A 19,382-nucleotide genomic window follows, 5' to 3' on the forward strand; every position below is an offset into this window, starting at 1 on the left:
TTCATAATATGTCTAGCACTTCATTTGTCTCATCAGGCCCATTGACACTACTTTGGTTTGAGTGACCATTATCTCTCCAGCCAGTTCTTGCAACAGCCTGGTAATTAATTCTCTGCTTCTATATGTGCATCCATACAATCTATTCAGAAAATAGTAGGCATTATATTTTTGAAATTCATGTCTGATAACACCACTCTTCTCTTCAAAACTCTGTTCTTCTTGCTGTTCCAACATATCAGGCATTTACTACCTTGGCTATAGCTCTTCTGTCTGCCTGGAGGCTTTTCCAAAAAAACTATCAATTTGACTAAATCCCTTTCTTTATCTTTGCTTAAATTCCATAGTCTCTGTAAGGACTATTCTGACCACGTTATTTAAAAATGTAGGTTCCATGTGTGATTTCTACTCAACATTTCTACTCAATGTTTTATTGGAAATCCTAGCTGGTGTAATAAGATGAGGAAAAGAAAAAAGAAGCCTAAAGATCATAAAGGAAGAAGTAAAACTCTCTAGTCACAGATGGCATGGTGTTTTATTTACAGAGAATATCCTAAAGTATTTACAAAACAACAAAACAAAAGAACTAATAAAGTGAATTTAGCAAGATCACAGAGTACAAAGCCAGTATACAAAATATCAATTGTATTTCTGTATACAAGCAGAAAGTACTAGAAAATTAAATTTTAAAAATTCTATTTACAATAGTTTACAAATCATAAAATGCCTAGGAGTAAACTTTAGCATTTTGAGGATGACCTCTATAATGAAAATGATAAATCACTGCTGACAGATGACCTAAGTAAATGGAAGGTGTATCATATTCATGGATTAGAAGACTCAATAATGTCAATTCTTCCAAATTGATCTATAGGTTCAATGTAATCTCAATCATAATCCTATGAGGTTTTTTGGTAGAAGCTGATAAAATGATTCTAAAATTTATATGGCTATGCAAAGATCTTAGAATCTCCAAAGCAATCTTGAAATTGAACAAAGTTAGAGGACTTACAATACGTGACTTCAAGACTTGCTACAAAGCTACAGTAATCAAGACAGTGTAGTACTGGTGTAATGATAGACAAATAGCTCAATGGAACAGAATAGAGAGCCCAGCTTTCGACTCACAATTATATAGTCATTTCAGTTTTTACAAAGGTGTCAAAAGCAATTCATGGGAAAAGGAAAGCCTTTTCAACAAATGATACTTGAACAACTTGAGAGCCATATAAAAAAAGAAAACAAAAAATCCTGAACCACAATCTTTACTTCACACAGAAAAATTAATTGGAAATGGATTATAAACCCAAATATAAAAGCTAAAACTAAACATTTCTGAGAGAAAACTTTAATTTGTGTGCTGGGTGAAGGCTAAGTTTTCTTAGAAGGAACACAAAAAGTATAAAGCATAAAAGAAAAAAATTGATCAATTAGACTTCAGAAAAATTAGGAATCTTATGCTTATGAAAAGACACCATTAAGAAAGTGGATAGGAAGAAATGAAGAAATCCTCTGATAAATATCTGACTCAATTAGCAAATACAACGTAATGATTATAGGTATTCCAGAGAGAGAAGAGGAGAACAGAGCAGAAAGCTTGCTCAAAGAAATAATACCAGATAACTTCCCAAACCTGGGAGAGAAGTTGGCAATGCAAGTGAAAGCAGCCAACAGATCTTCTAACTATATCAATGTAAAACCCCTACCAGGCTTTCAGTGGATTTCTCAGCAGAAACCTTGCAGGCTAGGAGAGACTGGATGAGATATTCAAATCTCTGAAAAATAAAAACTTTCAGCCAAGAATACTCTATCCTGCAAAAACATCCTTCAGATATGATAGAGAAATAAAAAATTTCCCAGATAAACAAAAGCTAAGGGAGTTCATTGCCACAAGACCCCCACTACAAGGAGGCCCTTATACCTGAAAAAAAAGAAGAAAGGCGTTACAAAACCCTGCGTAAGGAGATAAATAGGTAGACAAAATCAGAAAATTGTAGCTATCCCTCAGAACAGGTTAGCAAACACTCAAACACAACATTAAAGATAAAGGGAGGAAAAGGCCAAAAATAAATAAATTCTTGTCATTTTAACCACAAACTCACAATACAAGATGGAATAAGATATGACAAAAACAATGTAGGAGGCGAAGAGGAAAGGGATGGAATTTGTTTAGTCTAAGGAAATAAGAGGTTATCAGAAAATAGACTAACTCATCTATGGGATTTTTCACACAAACCTCATGGTAACCACTAAACAAATAAGTAGAACACAGACACAAATAATAAATAAGGAGAAAACTAAGAAAACCAGCATAGAAAACTACCTAACCAAGTTGGGAGTCCAAAATACATGGGACAAGAAACAAAAGAAATGCAGGTGAACTGGAAAATGAGCAATAAAATGGCAGCATTAAGCCCTCATATATCAATAATTACTCTAATTGTAAATGGATTGAATTCTCCAATAAAAAGACACAGAATGGTAGGATGGATTAAAAAACAAGACCCAACAATATGCTGCCTCCAGGAAATGCATCTCTGCTCCAATAACAAACACAGGCTCAGAGTGAAGGCATGGAAGATGATATTCCAAGCTAATGGTAAACAAAAGAAAGTAGGTGTTGCCATACTTATATCAGACAAAGTAGACTTCAAGACAAAACAGGTTTGACGAGATCCAACATCCATTTAGGATAAAAACTCTTAACCAAATCAGGATAGAAGGAAAGCACCTCAACATAATGAAGTCCATATATGACAAACCCACAGCCAACATCACACTCAGTGGGGAAAAACTGAACGCCATCACTCTCAGAACAGGAACAAGATAAGGATGCCTACTATTACCACTCTTATTCAACATAGTACTTGAAGTTTGGGCCAGAGCAAGTAGGCAAGAAAAAGGAATCCAAATAGGAAATGAGGAAGTGAAACTGTTGCTGTTTGCAGACGACATAATTTTATATATAGAAAACCCTAAAGAATCCATCAGAAAGCTATTAGAAATAATCAACAGCTACAGTAAAGTTGCAGGGTACAAAATCAACTTACAAAAATCAGTTGCATTTCTATACTCTAATAACTAACTAACCAAAAGAGAACTCAAGAATACAATCACAATTACAACCACAACAGAAAGAATAAAATATCTAGAAATATATTTAACCAAGGAGGTGAAAGACCTATACAATGAAAATTATAAGACATTACTGAAAGAAATCAATGATTACATAAAGAAATGGGAAGATATTCCATGCACATGGATCAGAAGAATAAACATAGTTAAAATGTCCATACTATCCAAAGCAATCTACAGATTCAATGCAATCCAAATCAGAATCCCAATGACATTCTTCACGGAAATAAAACAAAGAATCCTAAAACTCATATGGGGCAACAAAAGACCCCCAATAGCTAAAGCAATTCAGAGAAAAAAGAATAAAGCTGGAGGCATCATAATTCCTGACTTCAAAATATACTACAAAGCTATAGTAATCAAAACAGCATGGTACTAGTACAAAAACAGGCACACAGATTCATGGAACAGAAGTGAAAGCCCAGAAATAAAACCACACATTTACAGACAGCTAATCTTTGACAAAGGAGCTAACAACGTACAATGGAGAAAGGAAAGTCTCTTCAATAAATGGTGTTGGGAAAACTGGACAGCCACATGCAAAAGAATGAAAGTAGAACATTATCTTTTGCCACACACAAAAATTAACTCAAAATAGATCAAAGGCCTGAAGGTAACACCTGAAACCATAAAAGTTATAGAAGAAAATATAGACAGTACACTCTGTGACACTGGTTTTAAAGAGCTCTTTTTGAATACCATGTCTTCTCAGACATGGGAAACAAAAGAAAAATAAACAAGTGGGACTTCATCCGACTAAAGAGCTCTGCAAGGCAAAGGAAACCAGGATCAAAACAAAAAGACAATCCACCAAGTGGGAGAAAATATTTGCAAATCATATATCCAACAAAGGGTAAATCTTCACAATATATAAAGAACTCACACACTGAACAACAAAAAAACAAAACAACCTGATCAAAAAATGGGCAGAGGATATGAACAGTCATTTCTCGAAAGAAGATATATAGATGGCCAATAGGCACATGAAAAGATGTTCAACATCACTAATCATTAGGGAAATGAAAATCAAAACACTAAGATATCACCTTACATCTGTTAAAATGTCTACAATCACCAAGACAAAAAGTAACAAATGTTGGAGAGGTTGTGGATAAAAGGGAATCCTCATACACGGCTGGTGGGAATGCAAACTGCTGCAGCCACTATGGAAAACAGTACAGAGATTTAAATAGAAATAGCCTATGACCCAGCTATCCCACTACTGGGTATTTTTCCAAAGAACTTGAAATCAACAATTCAAAGAGACTTATGCACCCTCATGTTCATTGCAGCATTATTCACAACAGCCAAGGCATGGAAGCAACCCAAGTGCCCATCAACTGATGATTGGATAAAGAAGATGTGGTTTATATATACAATGGAATACTACTCAGCCATAAAAAAGACAAAATCGTCCTATTTGCAACAACATGGATGGACCTTGAGGGTATTATGTTAAGCGAAATAAGCCAGAGAAAGAGAAAGACAGACACCATGTGATTTCACTCATACGTGGAAGATAAACAAACAGACGGACCAAGAGAACAGTTCAGTGGTTACTAGGGCAAAGGAGGCTGGGGGGTGGACACAAAGGGTGAAGAGGAGCATTTATATGGTGACAGACAAACAACAATGTACAAGTGAAATTTCACAATGTTGGAAACTATTATGAACTTAATAAAAAAAAAAAGAAGAAAAAGAAAATGGACAGGCAAGCCAAAGACTGGGAGAAAATATTTGTAAAACACATATCTGACAAAGAACTTGTATCCAGATATATAAAGAACTCTCATAGCTCAATCATTAAAAGATAAAAAACTCCATCATTTAAAATGAGCTTAATACTTAAACAGGCATTTTACAAGGGCAAGTATTCAAATGGACAATATGCATGCGAAAAAAATCAGAAGAGTGGTTACTTGAGAGTGAGAATGAAAAGGAGGGACAGGGATTGACTGGGAAGGGACATGAGGAAACTCTCAGTTGATAAAACGATTCTATATTTTGATAAGAGTTTAAGTTACATGGGAGTTTGCATTTTTCAAAACTTAAGGAATACTACATTTAAGATATGTGCACTTCAATGCATGTAAATTTCACATGCAAACATAAATATTGAACTGTAATTAATGATATGCACACTGAAGTTTTAGAGGTACACTGTGTCCTTTTTTAAATCCTTTAAAAATAAGATTGATGGGTGGATGAATAAATGGATAGATGTGACAAAACAAATATAACAACATGTGAACAATTATAGAATCTAAGTTAGGAATATATGGGTGTTCACTGTGCCATTCTGTTAACTTCTCTGTATGTTTCAGATTTTTCATAACAAAATATTGAGGGGAAAAACAAAACTACAACTTGTCCCCCAACATCACGATCCTCTTTACCATGCTCTGCTTTTTCTTTTTTCCTATAGTGTATCAACTTCCAATAAATGTAATTGCTTATTTTCACTGTGCTTATTTTTTATTGTCTGTCTCTCCTGCTACCACAACAACAAAAATTTTGTCTGTGTTTTTCACTGATGTAACCCTAGCACAAAGAACAGTACCTGGAAATTTAGTGAATAAAAGACTACTATTACCCCTGATTTATAGAAGAAGAAACTAAGACAAAATTAATGAATAAGTGAGAACAATTAGAACAAGACTACCATAAGGAAAAGATGTCTCATCCTTCTATAACCTCTGATATCTATCTTTAAAAAATATGATGAAAAACCAAAGGTGCTGTGGGGGCCTAGAATTGGCCACCCCAAGACACGTCTCTTTGGCATGAGGATTATTTGGGGCTGGTTACTTTTAATAAAAACTGCAGACAGGAAAGGAGCTCTGAGAAGCAGAGTTTACTTACCCTTTGTTACAAAAGATTTACATTGCAAAGGAAATCTTCATCTGTAAAGATGCTTCCCTCTCTGTACCAGGAAGAAGGGGGGATGACCTGACCTTATCTCTAGAAACTCTTAATCAATGCCAAAGGCAAGGACTTAAATCTGCATAATAATCTTATTCTTGTTTTGGGCTTGTCTGGTAACCTCCTGTAACTGACTCCCCCGACCCCAACATCCTCCTTTGTCTTTAGCTGGATATGATAATTAAGGTGGTGGCTTCAGCCATTTTGGCGAGTTGCTCACCTTGCCTGAGCCTCTCCCATGCATACATCTTATAAAGCTTTGTTTAATTTTCTCCTGCTATTCTGTCTCATGTGAATTTAATTTGTTCTCCTGCCAGACGAACCCAGAGAGGGTAGAGGAAATGTCCTCCTCCCCTACAGTGGCTTTCATTAAAATCCTGATTTGTCAATATCTTTGTATCTGCCATCATTAGATATCTGGCACTTTATATTCTCTGATACAAGTTTTTTTTTTAATTTTTATTGCATTGATAGGTTACAATCTTGTGAAATTTGATACAAGTTTAACATAAAAGATTCATGTTTGTTTTTCACTTATTTCTTCCTTTGAGGACTAAAAATCAGAAATTTCAGGCAAAGCTTTATGCTAATTGGTTAAAGTCCACACTCTGAAGATGAATATAAGGCCCTGAAAAATTCACTTGTTTATTCACTCAGCAAATATTTACTGTCTACCACGTGCCTGGCACTGTTCTAAGGGATTACGATACACAAGTGAAACAAACAGACAAAATTCTTATCCTCTGGAGTTCACATTCTAATGGAATAAATGTCTGCCTAACCAAATTACTTAGCTATAGCCTCTTAATGAGTTAATTATTTTCTAAGAGTAGATGAGAGAGAGATTTTTGCAAGCTGTGTTCACTGTCTCAAGCCAATAAATAACGTTTAAGTTACACTCTCTGGGTTCTACATCAAGGTTTCAAGACAGAAAATACTTATCAGATGCTTATCACTTGCCCAATATCATTTAAAAGTTGTTTCATCATCCAGGAGTGAGGGGACAAAAAAGGAATGGGAAGTGACTCTAATCTCACTGTGCTACTCCACCCCCAGATGTGAGAATCCAGTAGAGATCGGAGGTGGAGTGGGAGGTGTTCTCTGGGCCAGAAAAGGGTGGATCTGGCCCTCCACCCTTCTTTAGCCTCTTCCTCCTATAGCCACAGAGACTGTACAAGATGTTCCCAGGAAGGCTTACTTCACAGGCTATAAAAAATAAATAATGGAGTGGGAACCCACACATCATGCAAAATTTGCCCTTAATGACTTTCTAGAGTGCTCTGAAGAGTACATGGAGATCCAAACGTCACCTTACTCTTCAGAAGCAGTGTTGAAGACAGCCTGGTTTATTAAGCCCTTGGTTTCCTGGGCACTATACACAGTGACTTCTGTCAAATAGATAGCACTGCACTCGAAGCAGTGTATATTCTATAGAGGAAAAAACTCAGATAAGGGAGCATGTCTATTCTAATGAGCTTCTTTTACACACAAGGGACAAGCAGAGATTCTGTATTTTGGGGATTTTGCTTGCAAACTTCTCAAGGACAGTTAGTCTCAAATTGTTTTCTAACTATCCCTTTCCCCTGGTGCCTAGCACAGAGTTATACATAAATTGGATTCTGGGCAAATATTTTTTGGAACTGGTAAATGAATGGAGAAGGTCAGAGAGCAATCATATAAATAGATCTTTTAAAAGACTTTCTACAAAGAAATATCCAAATGTTTCAAAGGACCTTTTGAAACAGAGTAAATTCTTTATCAAAACTGAATGCACTCAAAAATAGATGAGGATATCACGATAAAGGAAAAAGAAAAGGATGAAAAAGAAAAGAAGTAACTACTGTTGTTCCAAGAAATTTTGGATTTTGAAAATACTTTGGAAGTAAATTATCTTGTTACATGATATAGCCTGTTTATGAGAGTAATTGCTCAAAAAGACATAATTCTATAGATCTGAGGGACTAAATAACTCTTGGAATGGTGTCCACCTGGGCATGAATAGGGAAAATAAGTGGTTACAGGGGCCAACCAATTCCATTAATATGTAAATCACATGAAAGTGATTTACTCAGCTTCCAGAATAAACATTAACCTTGTAAAAAATCACTGCTTGCTTAATACTGCCATCATGTGGTTAACATAATCCATACACAGGAGAATTGTGTTCCATTTTGTTCCTTTTGCATATAAATTCCTTGAGAAAAATGTTATCTATGAGAATTTTTTTTTTTAAAGTAGATAAATGATATTGTGGGGATGAATTTGTTTCTATGTGAACACTTAAATCACACCAGAAAGGACTTTAACAAAATATTCTGTTAGAAATCTGGCTTTTTTTCTTTGAATAAACCTCAAATGCATAAATTGGTTGAATCAATTCATGGCTTGTGACAGAATCACAACAATGGTCTAAGCAGAATCTGATTTTAAATAACTAATTAATTAATTTTCATAATAAGCTAGGAATATATAAATCCATCACCCAAAACAAAAGTTATGGCCTTGACAATAATCTGTATTTAACCATATAATCCACCCAATAACCCATTCCCTTTCCTGCTCCAACCTGACATCAACTTCATCCTGCATACTGTGCTTATCATTCCCTTGACTTCCCTTCCATACAGTTTTATTGCATTTATTTGTATTCCTAATAGATTTTGTCTTTGGTTTTATTTTTAAAAATAGCTTTATTTAAGAATATTTGAATATAATAGAAATGCACATATGTAAAGTGTACGATCTGATAAGCTTTGACATATGTATATACCTGTGAAACCATCACCACAATCAAGATAACGAACACATCCACCACCCTGAAAAGTTTCCTCACACCCCTTTTCCTTATCCCTTCCCCCCTCCCTTTCCTGTTCCCTCACTTTCTATCACCTGCAACCACTTGCTATGGACTGAATTGTGTCCCCCGTAATTCACATGTTCAAGCCCCAACCTCTAGTGTCATGGTATTTGGAGATGCGGGTTCTGAGAAGTAACTGGGTACAGATGAAGTCATCAGGATGGGACCCTTATGATGGGATTAGTGTCCTTATAGGAAGAGACACCAGAGAGCTTGCTCTTTTTCTCCACCATGTGAGGATACAGAAAGAAGGACCATCTGAAAGTCAGGAAAACAGTTCTCACAAAAACCCAACCATGCTAGCACTCTGATCTCAGACTTTCAGCCTCGAGAACTGTGAGAAAACAAATTTCTGTTGCTTAGCCACTCAGTCTATGGTATTTTGTTATGGCAACCTGGCAGACCGATAACATCTGCTTTCTGTCACTATATATCAGTTTGCATTACATAGACTTTTATACAAACAGAATCATAGAGTATGTATGATAAGTATGTATAAGAGTATATTCTTATTAGCCTGGGTAATTTCACTCAGCATAATTATTCTGATATTCATCCATGCTGTAGTGTGCATCAATACTTCATTCCTTTTTATTGCTGAGTAATATTCCATTGTATGAATATACCACAGTTTATATCCATTCACCTGTTGATGGGCATTTGAGTTGTTTCCAACTTTTCATTATTACAAATAAAGCTTCTATGAACATGTGTATATAAGTCTTTATATTGACATATGTTTCCTTTTCTTTTAGGTAAAAACACAGACAGGGAATGGCTGGATCATATAATAGATATATATCCACGTAACTTTTTCTTTTTTTTAAAGATTGGCACCTGAGACAACATCTGTTGCCAATCTTTTTTTTTTTCTACTCCCCAAAGCCCCTCAGTACAGTTGTATATTCTAGTTGTAGGTCCTTCTAGTTGTGCTATGTGTTTTGACCATTCAGGGTACTAACTATGCATTTCCATGTGAATCTGACCATCAGTTTGTCAACTGCTACAAAAAAGTATGCTGGAATTTTCATTGGGACTGCCTTGAATCTGCAAATGAATTTGAAGATAACTGACATCTTAACAATATTTAGCCTTGCAATCTATAATCATAGTATATTGATCTATTTATTTAGGTCTTCTTTAATTTCTCTCAATAATGTTCTGTAGTTTTCAATGTACAAGTTTTTCACATTCTTTGTCAGATTTATGTCTAAAGATTTCATATTTTTGATGCTATTTAAATATCTTTTTTCATTTCAATACTTGATGTTTGATAATAATATATAGAAAAATTGATTTTTGCATATTAATCCTGTATCTTCCAATTTCTTAAAACTCATTTATTAGTATTAGTAGCCACTTCTTCCTAGATTCCATTGGATTTTCTACATAGACATTCATGTTATCTGCTTTTTATTCTCTTTTTCTTGCCTTATTGTGCGGGTTAGCATCTCCAATACAATGTTGAATAGACACGGTAAGAGTGGATATCCTTCAGTGGAAGAAAACATTCAGTCTTTCATAGTCAACTTTGACGTTAGCTGTAAATTTTTCATACATGCCCTTTATCAGCTTGAGGGAGTTTCTTTTATTATTAGTTATAGGACAGCTTTTTATCAGGAATCAATGATGGATTTAACCAAATATTTTATCTGTATCTATTGAGATGATCATATTTCATTTTTAGTTTAACATGATGAAATGCATTGTTTGATTTTCTAATGTTAAACCAACATTGCATTCCTGGAATAAAACCCATTTGGTCATGAAAAATTATCCATTTTATATATATCATTGAATTTATTTGTTAAGTTTTTTAAATACCTTCTGCATTTATGTTCATGAAGGATACTGGTCTGTGATTTTACTTTCTTGTAATGTCTTTGTCTGCTTTTTGGTATCAGGGTAATGGTGACCTCATATAATAAGTTTGGAAGTATTCCCTCCTCTTCAGTATCATTTTTTTCTTTAACTATTTGGTAGAATTCACCAGTAAAGCCATCTGAATATGCAGCTTTCTTTGTGGAATGGATTTTAATTACAAAGTCAATTTTTTAATAGAGTTATTCAGGGTATCTATTTCTTCTTGAGTGGGTTTGGGCAATGTGTGTCTTTCAAGAAAGTTGTTCATTTTATCTAACTTGTCAAATTAACTGGCATAAAGTTGTTTACAATATCCCCTTTTATCCTTTTAATATCTGTAGAATACTACCTCTCTCATTGCTGATATTGGCATTTTGTATACTCTTTTATCCCTGATCAGTCTAGCTTTTGTTTAATTGATTTTTTTCTTTATTTTTCTGTTTTCTATTTCATTAATTTCTGCTCTGGTCTTTATTTTGTTCTTTCTTGTCCTTACATTGTCTTTAATTTGCTCTTCTTTTTCTAGTATCTTAAGGTGGAAGCTAAGGTTATTGATTTGAAACCTTTCTTCTTTTCTAAGATAGGTGCTTAGTGCTATAAGTTTTCCCCTAACTACTGCTTTAGCAGCATACAATAAATTTTGATAAGTTGTGTTTTCATAAAAAGTTAAAAATAATTTCTAACTTCTCTTTTATTTTCTTATTGGACACATGTGTTATTTAGAAGCATGCTATTTAGTTTCCAAATATTTGGGGATTTTCCAGACATTTTCCTGTTCGTGATTTTTTATTTAATTCCATTGTGGTCAGGGAATGCACTTTGGGTAACATGAATCTTTTTATATTTGAGATTTGTTTTATGGCCTAAAATACATTATATCTTGGTAAATGTTCTATGTAAATGTGAAAAAAATGTGTATTCTGTTGTTTGCTGGGAGAGTGTTCTACAAATGTCAATTAGGTCAAATTGGATGATTTTGTACTTCAAATTTATATCCTTACTGATTTTCTGTCCATTTGTTCCCTCAATTATTGAGAGACAGGTACTGAAATCTACGACTACAATTTTGGATGTGTCTATTTTCCTTAAAATTCAATTAGTTTTTGTTGTCTTCATAGGTATATAAATGAATAAGACTGTTATTTCTTTTTGATAAACTGACTCCTTTATTTCTGTGTAATGATCATCTTTATCCCTGGTAATATTCATTGTTCTGAAATATGCTTTGCCTGATATAACATAACCACTCCAGCTTTCTTTTGATTAGTGCTAGCATGGTACATCTTTTCCACCCTTTTGCTTTTAACCACTCTGTGTCTTTATACTTGAAGTGTGTTTTTTGCTGGCAGCATACACTTGCATCTTGCTTTTTATCCAATCTGACCACCTCTGATATTTAATTGGATTATTTACAACCTTACATTTTATGTGATTAAATCTATCATCTTCCTATGTTTTTTCATTGTCTTTTCTCCCTTCCTTTAGAATTGAGTATTTTTAATGATTCCATTTTATCTCAATTATTAGTTTATTAGCTATAACTCTTTGTTGTGTTATTTAGTGGTTGATTGTGATTTTATAGTATATATTTTTAACTTATCTCAGTCTACCCTCAAGTGATATTATATCAGTTCACTATAGTATAAGAATCTCACAAAAATATCCTACCATTTCTTCCCTCTTGACTTTTGTGCTATTGTTGTCACACATTTTACTTTTATATATGTTATAAATCACATATTATATTGTTTTTATTTTTGGCTAATATGAATTATATGCTAAAATGATTTGAATAATAAGAAAACTATCACATATATTTACTTATGTAGCTACCATTTCCAGAACTCTTCATCCTTTGACTAGATACATATTTCCATCCAGTATCACTTCCTTCTGCCTGAGGGACTTCCTTTAACATCTTTTATAGTATGGGTCTGCTAGTGATTGTTTTCAGCTATTTCTGGGTTCTTCCTTCCCTAAGTGTTTGAAAAAATACTTTATTTTGCCTTTTTAAAAAGATATTTTCACCAAGTACAGAATTCATGGTCAACAGGTTTTTTTCTTTCAAGACTTTAAAGATCAAGATGTTCCACTGTCTTCTTGCTTACATTGTTTCTAACAAGACATCTGCTGTCTTCCTTCTTTTTGTTTGGTATGTAATATGCCATTTTTCTCCTTCTTGCTGCTTATAATATTTTTTCTATCACACTGGTTTTGAACAACTTGATTATGGTGTTCTTTGGTATAGTTTATTCTTATTTCATGGGCTTGGAGTTTGTTGAGCTTCTTAGATCTGTGGGTTTATAGTTTTCATCAAATTTGTTTGTGTTTTTAATCTGAAATCTCATTCACTTATGAAAGGATATTTATTTCTTATTCATGTAAGGCTCCATAAGAATCTCACTTCCCTCCTTCTTGTAATTTACAATCATCTGTAATACCTAGCTTCCATGATAACTGCAACAAAAAGAGGAGTGGGCATGGGGGTACAGTAACTCTTAACCATCTCAGTCCAGAAGTGGCTCAAAAACGTCACTTCCTCTCACAGTCCAGTAGCCAGTAGTCACACAACCCCAGTTTAATTGCTAAAATAAGCTGAGAAATGTAAGGGAACACGTGGATATTTGGAGTACTTTGTTTGTCTCTGACACAGGAGAAAGCAGGTCTGAAATAGAGAATGACAGAATTAAAATTATTTCAGAGGATGTTGGCTGGGAAGGGCTCTCTGAGGCTGTGGCACTTCAGCTGAGACCTGAAGGGCAGAAAGAAGTCAGCCCTGGTATGTCTGAAAGATAATCAATGTAGTGGTCAGAGGCTAAAGCCCTATTCAAGTAATAAAATGTACATTATCCTAGCATGTCCTGTGTATAATAAATACTACAGCTAAAGGTAGCTTTCAAGTGTATTGGGAGTATAAGATCCTCATCAAATCTTGATCAGTGACAGAACTTACATACTACTCTCTTAGAGGTAGAAAAATATGAAGGATTAGACTTGAATAACAATAATCACCACAACAAAAAACAGTGGCTGAGAAACTACAGGGTTCATTCATCCCAGCAATAACATTCACTAAGAGTCTACCATAATACAGAGTGGATTTCAATAAAATGTTGACAGCAATTCTCACTGCTTTGGTGGAACTAACAGACCAGTCAAGGAAACATATTACTAGAAAAGTAACGAAATATTCTTTGTGGAATTGTTCTGAACACTCAAACACAGAACTAGGGTTTCTCCCTAGAGAAAGGGGAAAAAGTGCTATAGCAAAGGCCAAATCAAAATTTAGAAATAAACAGTGGGGCCGGGCTGTTGGTGTAGTGGTTAAGTTCGCATGCTCCACTTTGATGGCCTGGGTTTCATGGGTTTGGATCCTGGGAGCGGACACACACCGTTTATCAAGCCATGCTCTGGTGGTGTCCCACATACAAAATAGAGGAAGACTGGCACAGATGTTAGTTCAGTGCCAATCTTCCTCACCAAAAAAGAAAAAGGTTTAGAAATAAACAGAATAAATGGCTCTACAAATATGAAAGAGTCCAGGATGATGAAAATTTCCCACTCTGGTCAAGAACGTTAAAAATAGAGTAATAAATATTCTGCACACATAAATTTTATAATCTCACAAGAAAAGTAATTATGGCAAGACATTTTTTCCTCCAAATGAAGAATCAAGTTTTAGACAAATATATGTATCTACACGTTTACTAATTAGGTCAATATCCTCATTTTTATGCCTACTAATTACTAGTAAATTTTATATTTGTTAAACCTACACAGTGAATTCTAACTCTTCTTACTTACCCTCTCCAGATTTAATCATAGTCAGGACAGGAGGAGAGAAGCACCTACATCTGACTGTTTTTACTTCTCCCTGGTTTTAGGACCAGCAACAGGAGAAACAGCCAGGCCATGTGACTGTGGACACACGATTCTATCCTGAGTATTTCCTGACCAAAGTTGCACAGTTTCTGAACATAAACAGAGGGTTGGCCTGTGACACACTCATTACCACCACAGAAGACAGAATTCCAACTCATTTCCTTGCTTTTTACCCAAACGAGATGCATGGAAACTCCTTGTAAATTCTGTTTAATCCTTAGGCAAACTGGTCCTTCAACATCAGAATTATAATTTTACTTTAGAATTTCTTTTACTTAAGATATTGCCTTAATGGCAAAAAATAATCTCTGATTTCTAATTGTGAAATAATTTAGAATCCAGGTTATTAACCAAATTATAGAAAACTGGAGGTGTAATCAACTAGAATCGTTTCATTTGTTCATTTGCTCATTGTCTCGTTATAATAACCTCATAAGACACGTACAGGAGAGGCTATCTCAACTCACTTCCACAGCCAACCTACCAAAATGGCTGAGTTCCATTTCTTCTGTAAAACATGCAGGCCAATGCCCAGGGCTTGCCGAACCTATCAGAAAGTAGTTACTAAACTAGTCTTGTCCCTACCCAGTTGAGTTTCATAATAATCAAGAGACAACTGTGTGTATTTCCCAATCTGTTTTTGCCAATTCTGTCACAGTGAATTATGTAATTTAATTAAAAATGACATAAACAAATGACAATGGAATGTGAAAAGAAAATAGTTGCTATTTCTATGAAAACTAAGTTGAACGTTCTGGAAAGACTCTTGAGAACTAAAAAAAATTATTAGTAACTTAGATAAGGGCAAGACAGCTACGAAGATTGGGAGACATTTTAAAATCTAGATAAATTTTCACTTAGTATCACTCAAACTGAAAATTATAAGCAATGAATCATAGGTATTATTAATACCAGAAGATGACACAAAATTCCAGTCAGTAGGTTCCCAAGAGTCTTGGACCTACATCAAAAGATTGACGAATGAGTATTTAAATGCTTTATGCTATAATATAATGTTTAAGGTAAACATGCATTGTTTTATGCTTTTCTACTTTAACCAACTTTTTCTATTAACCAACAAACCTTATGTCCCAGTATAATGGAGGTTAAGTAGGTTAAGTAATGTAGATGAGTCTCTTCATCTGTAAAATGAAGATAATTCCTACTCAAGGCTGTTCTGAGGATTAAATAAAATCATTCATATAAAGGAATACCTGCCACATAGTAAGCACACATCACTCACTAGCTAACACTGATATATATGCTTGTGAGGATAGTAACATCATGGTTAAAAGTAATGGCAAGGGACCAGTCTGCCTGGATTCACATCCAGGCTCAATTACTTACCAGTTCTGTGACCTTAGGGGAAACTACTTAACCTCTCTGTGCCTCAAATCTCTCATCAGTACTATGTACGCAATAATAGCTCCAACTCCACAGGATTATTGTGAGGATTCAATGAATTAATAAACGTAAAGTACCTGAGACATAATAAATTTTAGCCACTATTCCTTTGTACATTATTGGCTTCTCAGCAAGATAGAAAATTGCCATGTCTCAGAACATCCAGATATTTGTTACTACCATGGTCCCTTTGGCTCTACGTTTCTCATTCTCTAAAATGAAGTCAGGACTCAAGAAATTTATTTTAGTACAGACAGATTACCAGTGCCATCTAGTGGTAAACTGCTAATAAATTCATCAAAAGAGGAATGTTGCCCATAACGAGGGAAAAAATCTACAGATATGAATTTAATTTTTTTAAGACAAACTAGATTTAATGTAGTTATTTTTAAATTTGTGACTTTTTTAATTTTTACTTTTTAAATTTTTTTTAGGAAGATCAGCCCTGAGCTAACAAATGCTGCCAATCCTCCTCTTTTTGCTGGGAAAGATTGGCCCCGGGCTAACATTCGTGCCCATCTTCCTCTACTTTATATGTGGGACACCTGCCACAGCATGGCTTGACAAGCGATGCACAGGTCTGCACGCAGGATCCAAACCTGGGAACCCTGGGCCGCCGAAGCAGAATGTGTGAACTTAACTGTTGTGCCACCAGGCTGGCCCCTGTGACATGTTTTTAATAACTACATGTAGTACAAATACAAGTGGGGGAAATTTTAAAAACTGCAAACTGCAAGATGATTGCTTAGCAAATACAGTGCAAAAAAGAGATTATTTTTTTGCATGAGCCAAACAATTGGGTTTAAACCCACTGCCAAAATTTTTTGGACAGATTTGTGATGTTAACAAAGCCCTGATGTTTCCTAGAACTTAATTTCCTATGATATAAAATGAGAGTGTTGCACGTGTTGAATTCCTTTTCCAGTTATAAAAATAAGTGATTAATCACTACACTGGTTTCAACATGATGTATCTACAGTATTATCTGTCAGAAGCATTTTTCTCAAGGGGAAACCTTGATGACCTCTAACATCCTTCCAAACTTTTTTTTTTTAACGCAGCCATATTGGAGGAAAAGAATCTGAAATGTGAATTTTTGGTGTGATTTAAACAAAACAAAAGTTGTAATATATACCAAGATATTAAGTTCTATTGTTGGATAAATTAAATACTGATGCCGTACAAAGATCTCACATCAAGAGCTTTACTTTCTGCAAATCTAAACTTAACAGAAGACCTCAAAACTGCACAAAACTACTGTAATCTATACTATACTGGCAGTCCTTGCTTTGTTCAGTTGAAATATGCATGAATTTCAGAGCCACAATTTAGTTAAATAAATACCAGTCCTCCAACAACAGTTCAAATTTCAGTTATCATCGTATTTTAACTGTGAGTAATTATATAAGAGCTGCTGGCTCTTTGGGCCACAAACCACTACGTAAATAACAGATGGACATCAAGATCAGTGACTATGTCACTTCTTTCAAAATCCGTCCATCACTGGTCACTGCGCATTTGTTATTCAGTTCAAACAGAAACAGCAAATCGAGTTGCCTCCTTGTACCCCAGTGATAAACTCACATGCTGTTTCAAAAAACCGGATAATGGGCAGAGGAACTTAGCCTATAAAGATGAAAGTGCAGCAAAGAAACGAAATGTGATGAGGTTGGAAGTGAAATTGGATGTGAACAGAAGATCTGAAAATGGCGACAGTGAAGTAGATAGGGGATATCTAGGCCAGCATGAAAGTAAGAACCATGAATGTTAAAAATAAGATAAAGTCACTTCAGTAGGATTCTAACTGACTGTAAATGGATCGTACAAGAAATAGGTGACCCTGGAATGTTGACCCTGAGCCCTTTGGAGCGATGTAGCTACGCAGCCATAGGAACTTAGTGAAGGTGAGCTGTTGACATAAACGAGGAAAATCATTGTGACAAAAAAAATGCCAACGTCCCAGAGGAACTGACACCAGCATAAAACTTCAGATATTAGAAATTCGCAGAGATATTTCACAACATTGGAAGTACAAAGGACAAAATGAAAGCTGTTCCTAACTTAGAAAGGAATATGACAATTTAATTCAGCAAGGTACAGAAAAACGCTTGCTCCATATTATGTTCTATGAGAAGAAGGCAAGTACTGTTCAGACTCCTCTTGACAAGTTTTTTGCAAAGAAATAAAACACTTTAATTCTCAATGTTTCTAATGTTTTAAATTACAATGTACCAAATAAGTGTTAGTTTTACTATCTTTTCATTCCTTTATACATTTAAAAACTACAGTAAGTGAGTTTTTATTGTTTTGAGAAAACATTTTAAAAGTCACAGAACAATTATTATTTTTCCCATTGATTATTAAGATTGCTTTGCCCAGTTTCAGCTTACACAGTCCTTTTTACGGTCTTACACTATGGTACAATGCAAGGACGGCATGCATTGCCAATGCCTAAGTTTTTCTTTCACAACTTTCAGTCAATATAAACATAAGTCATTCAGAAATTGTCACCTATTACATGCTAGTATAATAGCTAGTCCCCTTCTGAACATATTTTATAAATTACTTGAAGTATCATGATATAATGTTGAAAGATGGCCTCTTTCCTAACCAAACCAGACAAACAGAAGAGTGTTACGTACCTGGCAGTGGCAACTGAACTAATATACCACTGACTCTCGGGTCCATGTTCAACTGATCAGTTATATCCAAAAGTTCTTCCTGAGAAACATCCTTAGGTTTTAGAATGATCTCACTACAGATACCTGGAAGGAAAATAAGTACAGAGAGTCACTTGACTAACAAAGATGTGGTTTTTTCATTAGTGGTGTCTTACACAGTGTGTGGCCGGTTTCCTCTGCTCCTGTCCCACTGGAAGGACAGGCCCTTCTACAAAAACGATGCTCAAAGCATCATCTGGAAGGACTTCTCAAACAGCACACATGTTTTCTCATAATTCATATGCATTCTTCGGCCCAGTGTCTCATGTGGCAAATTCCATTTATTTGTGACAAGCTACTGTTAGTGGATTCTAATAGAATAAAAATGCCAATACCACCACCACCACTATTAGGCCAAGTTCACAGAGTGAACTAGCCAGGTTTATTTTCTGATTAAAGCAAATGTAATAAAAACGGGCCCTTTAAATGTAAAATGTTCCTCTCACATCTCACCATAGGATCTGAAATCCCACTGAACAGATTCAATAAGAAATCTGAAGAGAAAGAGTAAGAAATGATTATAAACTTTGGTAACTGAATAATCTCTAATAATAATAACATTATTTGAACAGCACTTGTTTGACAATTATCACTCATAATTA

General features: G+C 34.8%; 1 protein-coding gene across 23 annotated transcripts in view; it reads right to left on the reverse strand.

The window, feature by feature from the left end:
- Window positions 1–19,382, reverse strand: part of MTHFD2L (methylenetetrahydrofolate dehydrogenase (NADP+ dependent) 2 like) — a 142,555-nt gene that overhangs the window by 108,646 nt on the left and 14,527 nt on the right. For all 23 annotated transcript variants that reach the window (XR_011502190.1, XR_011502191.1, XR_011502189.1 and 20 more), the window contains one exon: window positions 18,703–18,825. Coding sequence is in view for 17 of the 23 variants with exons in the window: in XM_070505661.1 (XP_070361762.1) it covers window positions 18,703–18,825 (123 nt within the window). In the remaining 6 variants the exon portion in view is untranslated. The remainder of the gene's footprint in view (window positions 1–18,702; window positions 18,826–19,382) is intronic.

Source organism: Equus asinus, chromosome 3 (assembly GCF_041296235.1).
Source record: "Equus asinus isolate D_3611 breed Donkey chromosome 3, EquAss-T2T_v2, whole genome shotgun sequence".
Lineage (NCBI taxonomy): Eukaryota > Metazoa > Chordata > Mammalia > Perissodactyla > Equidae > Equus > Equus asinus.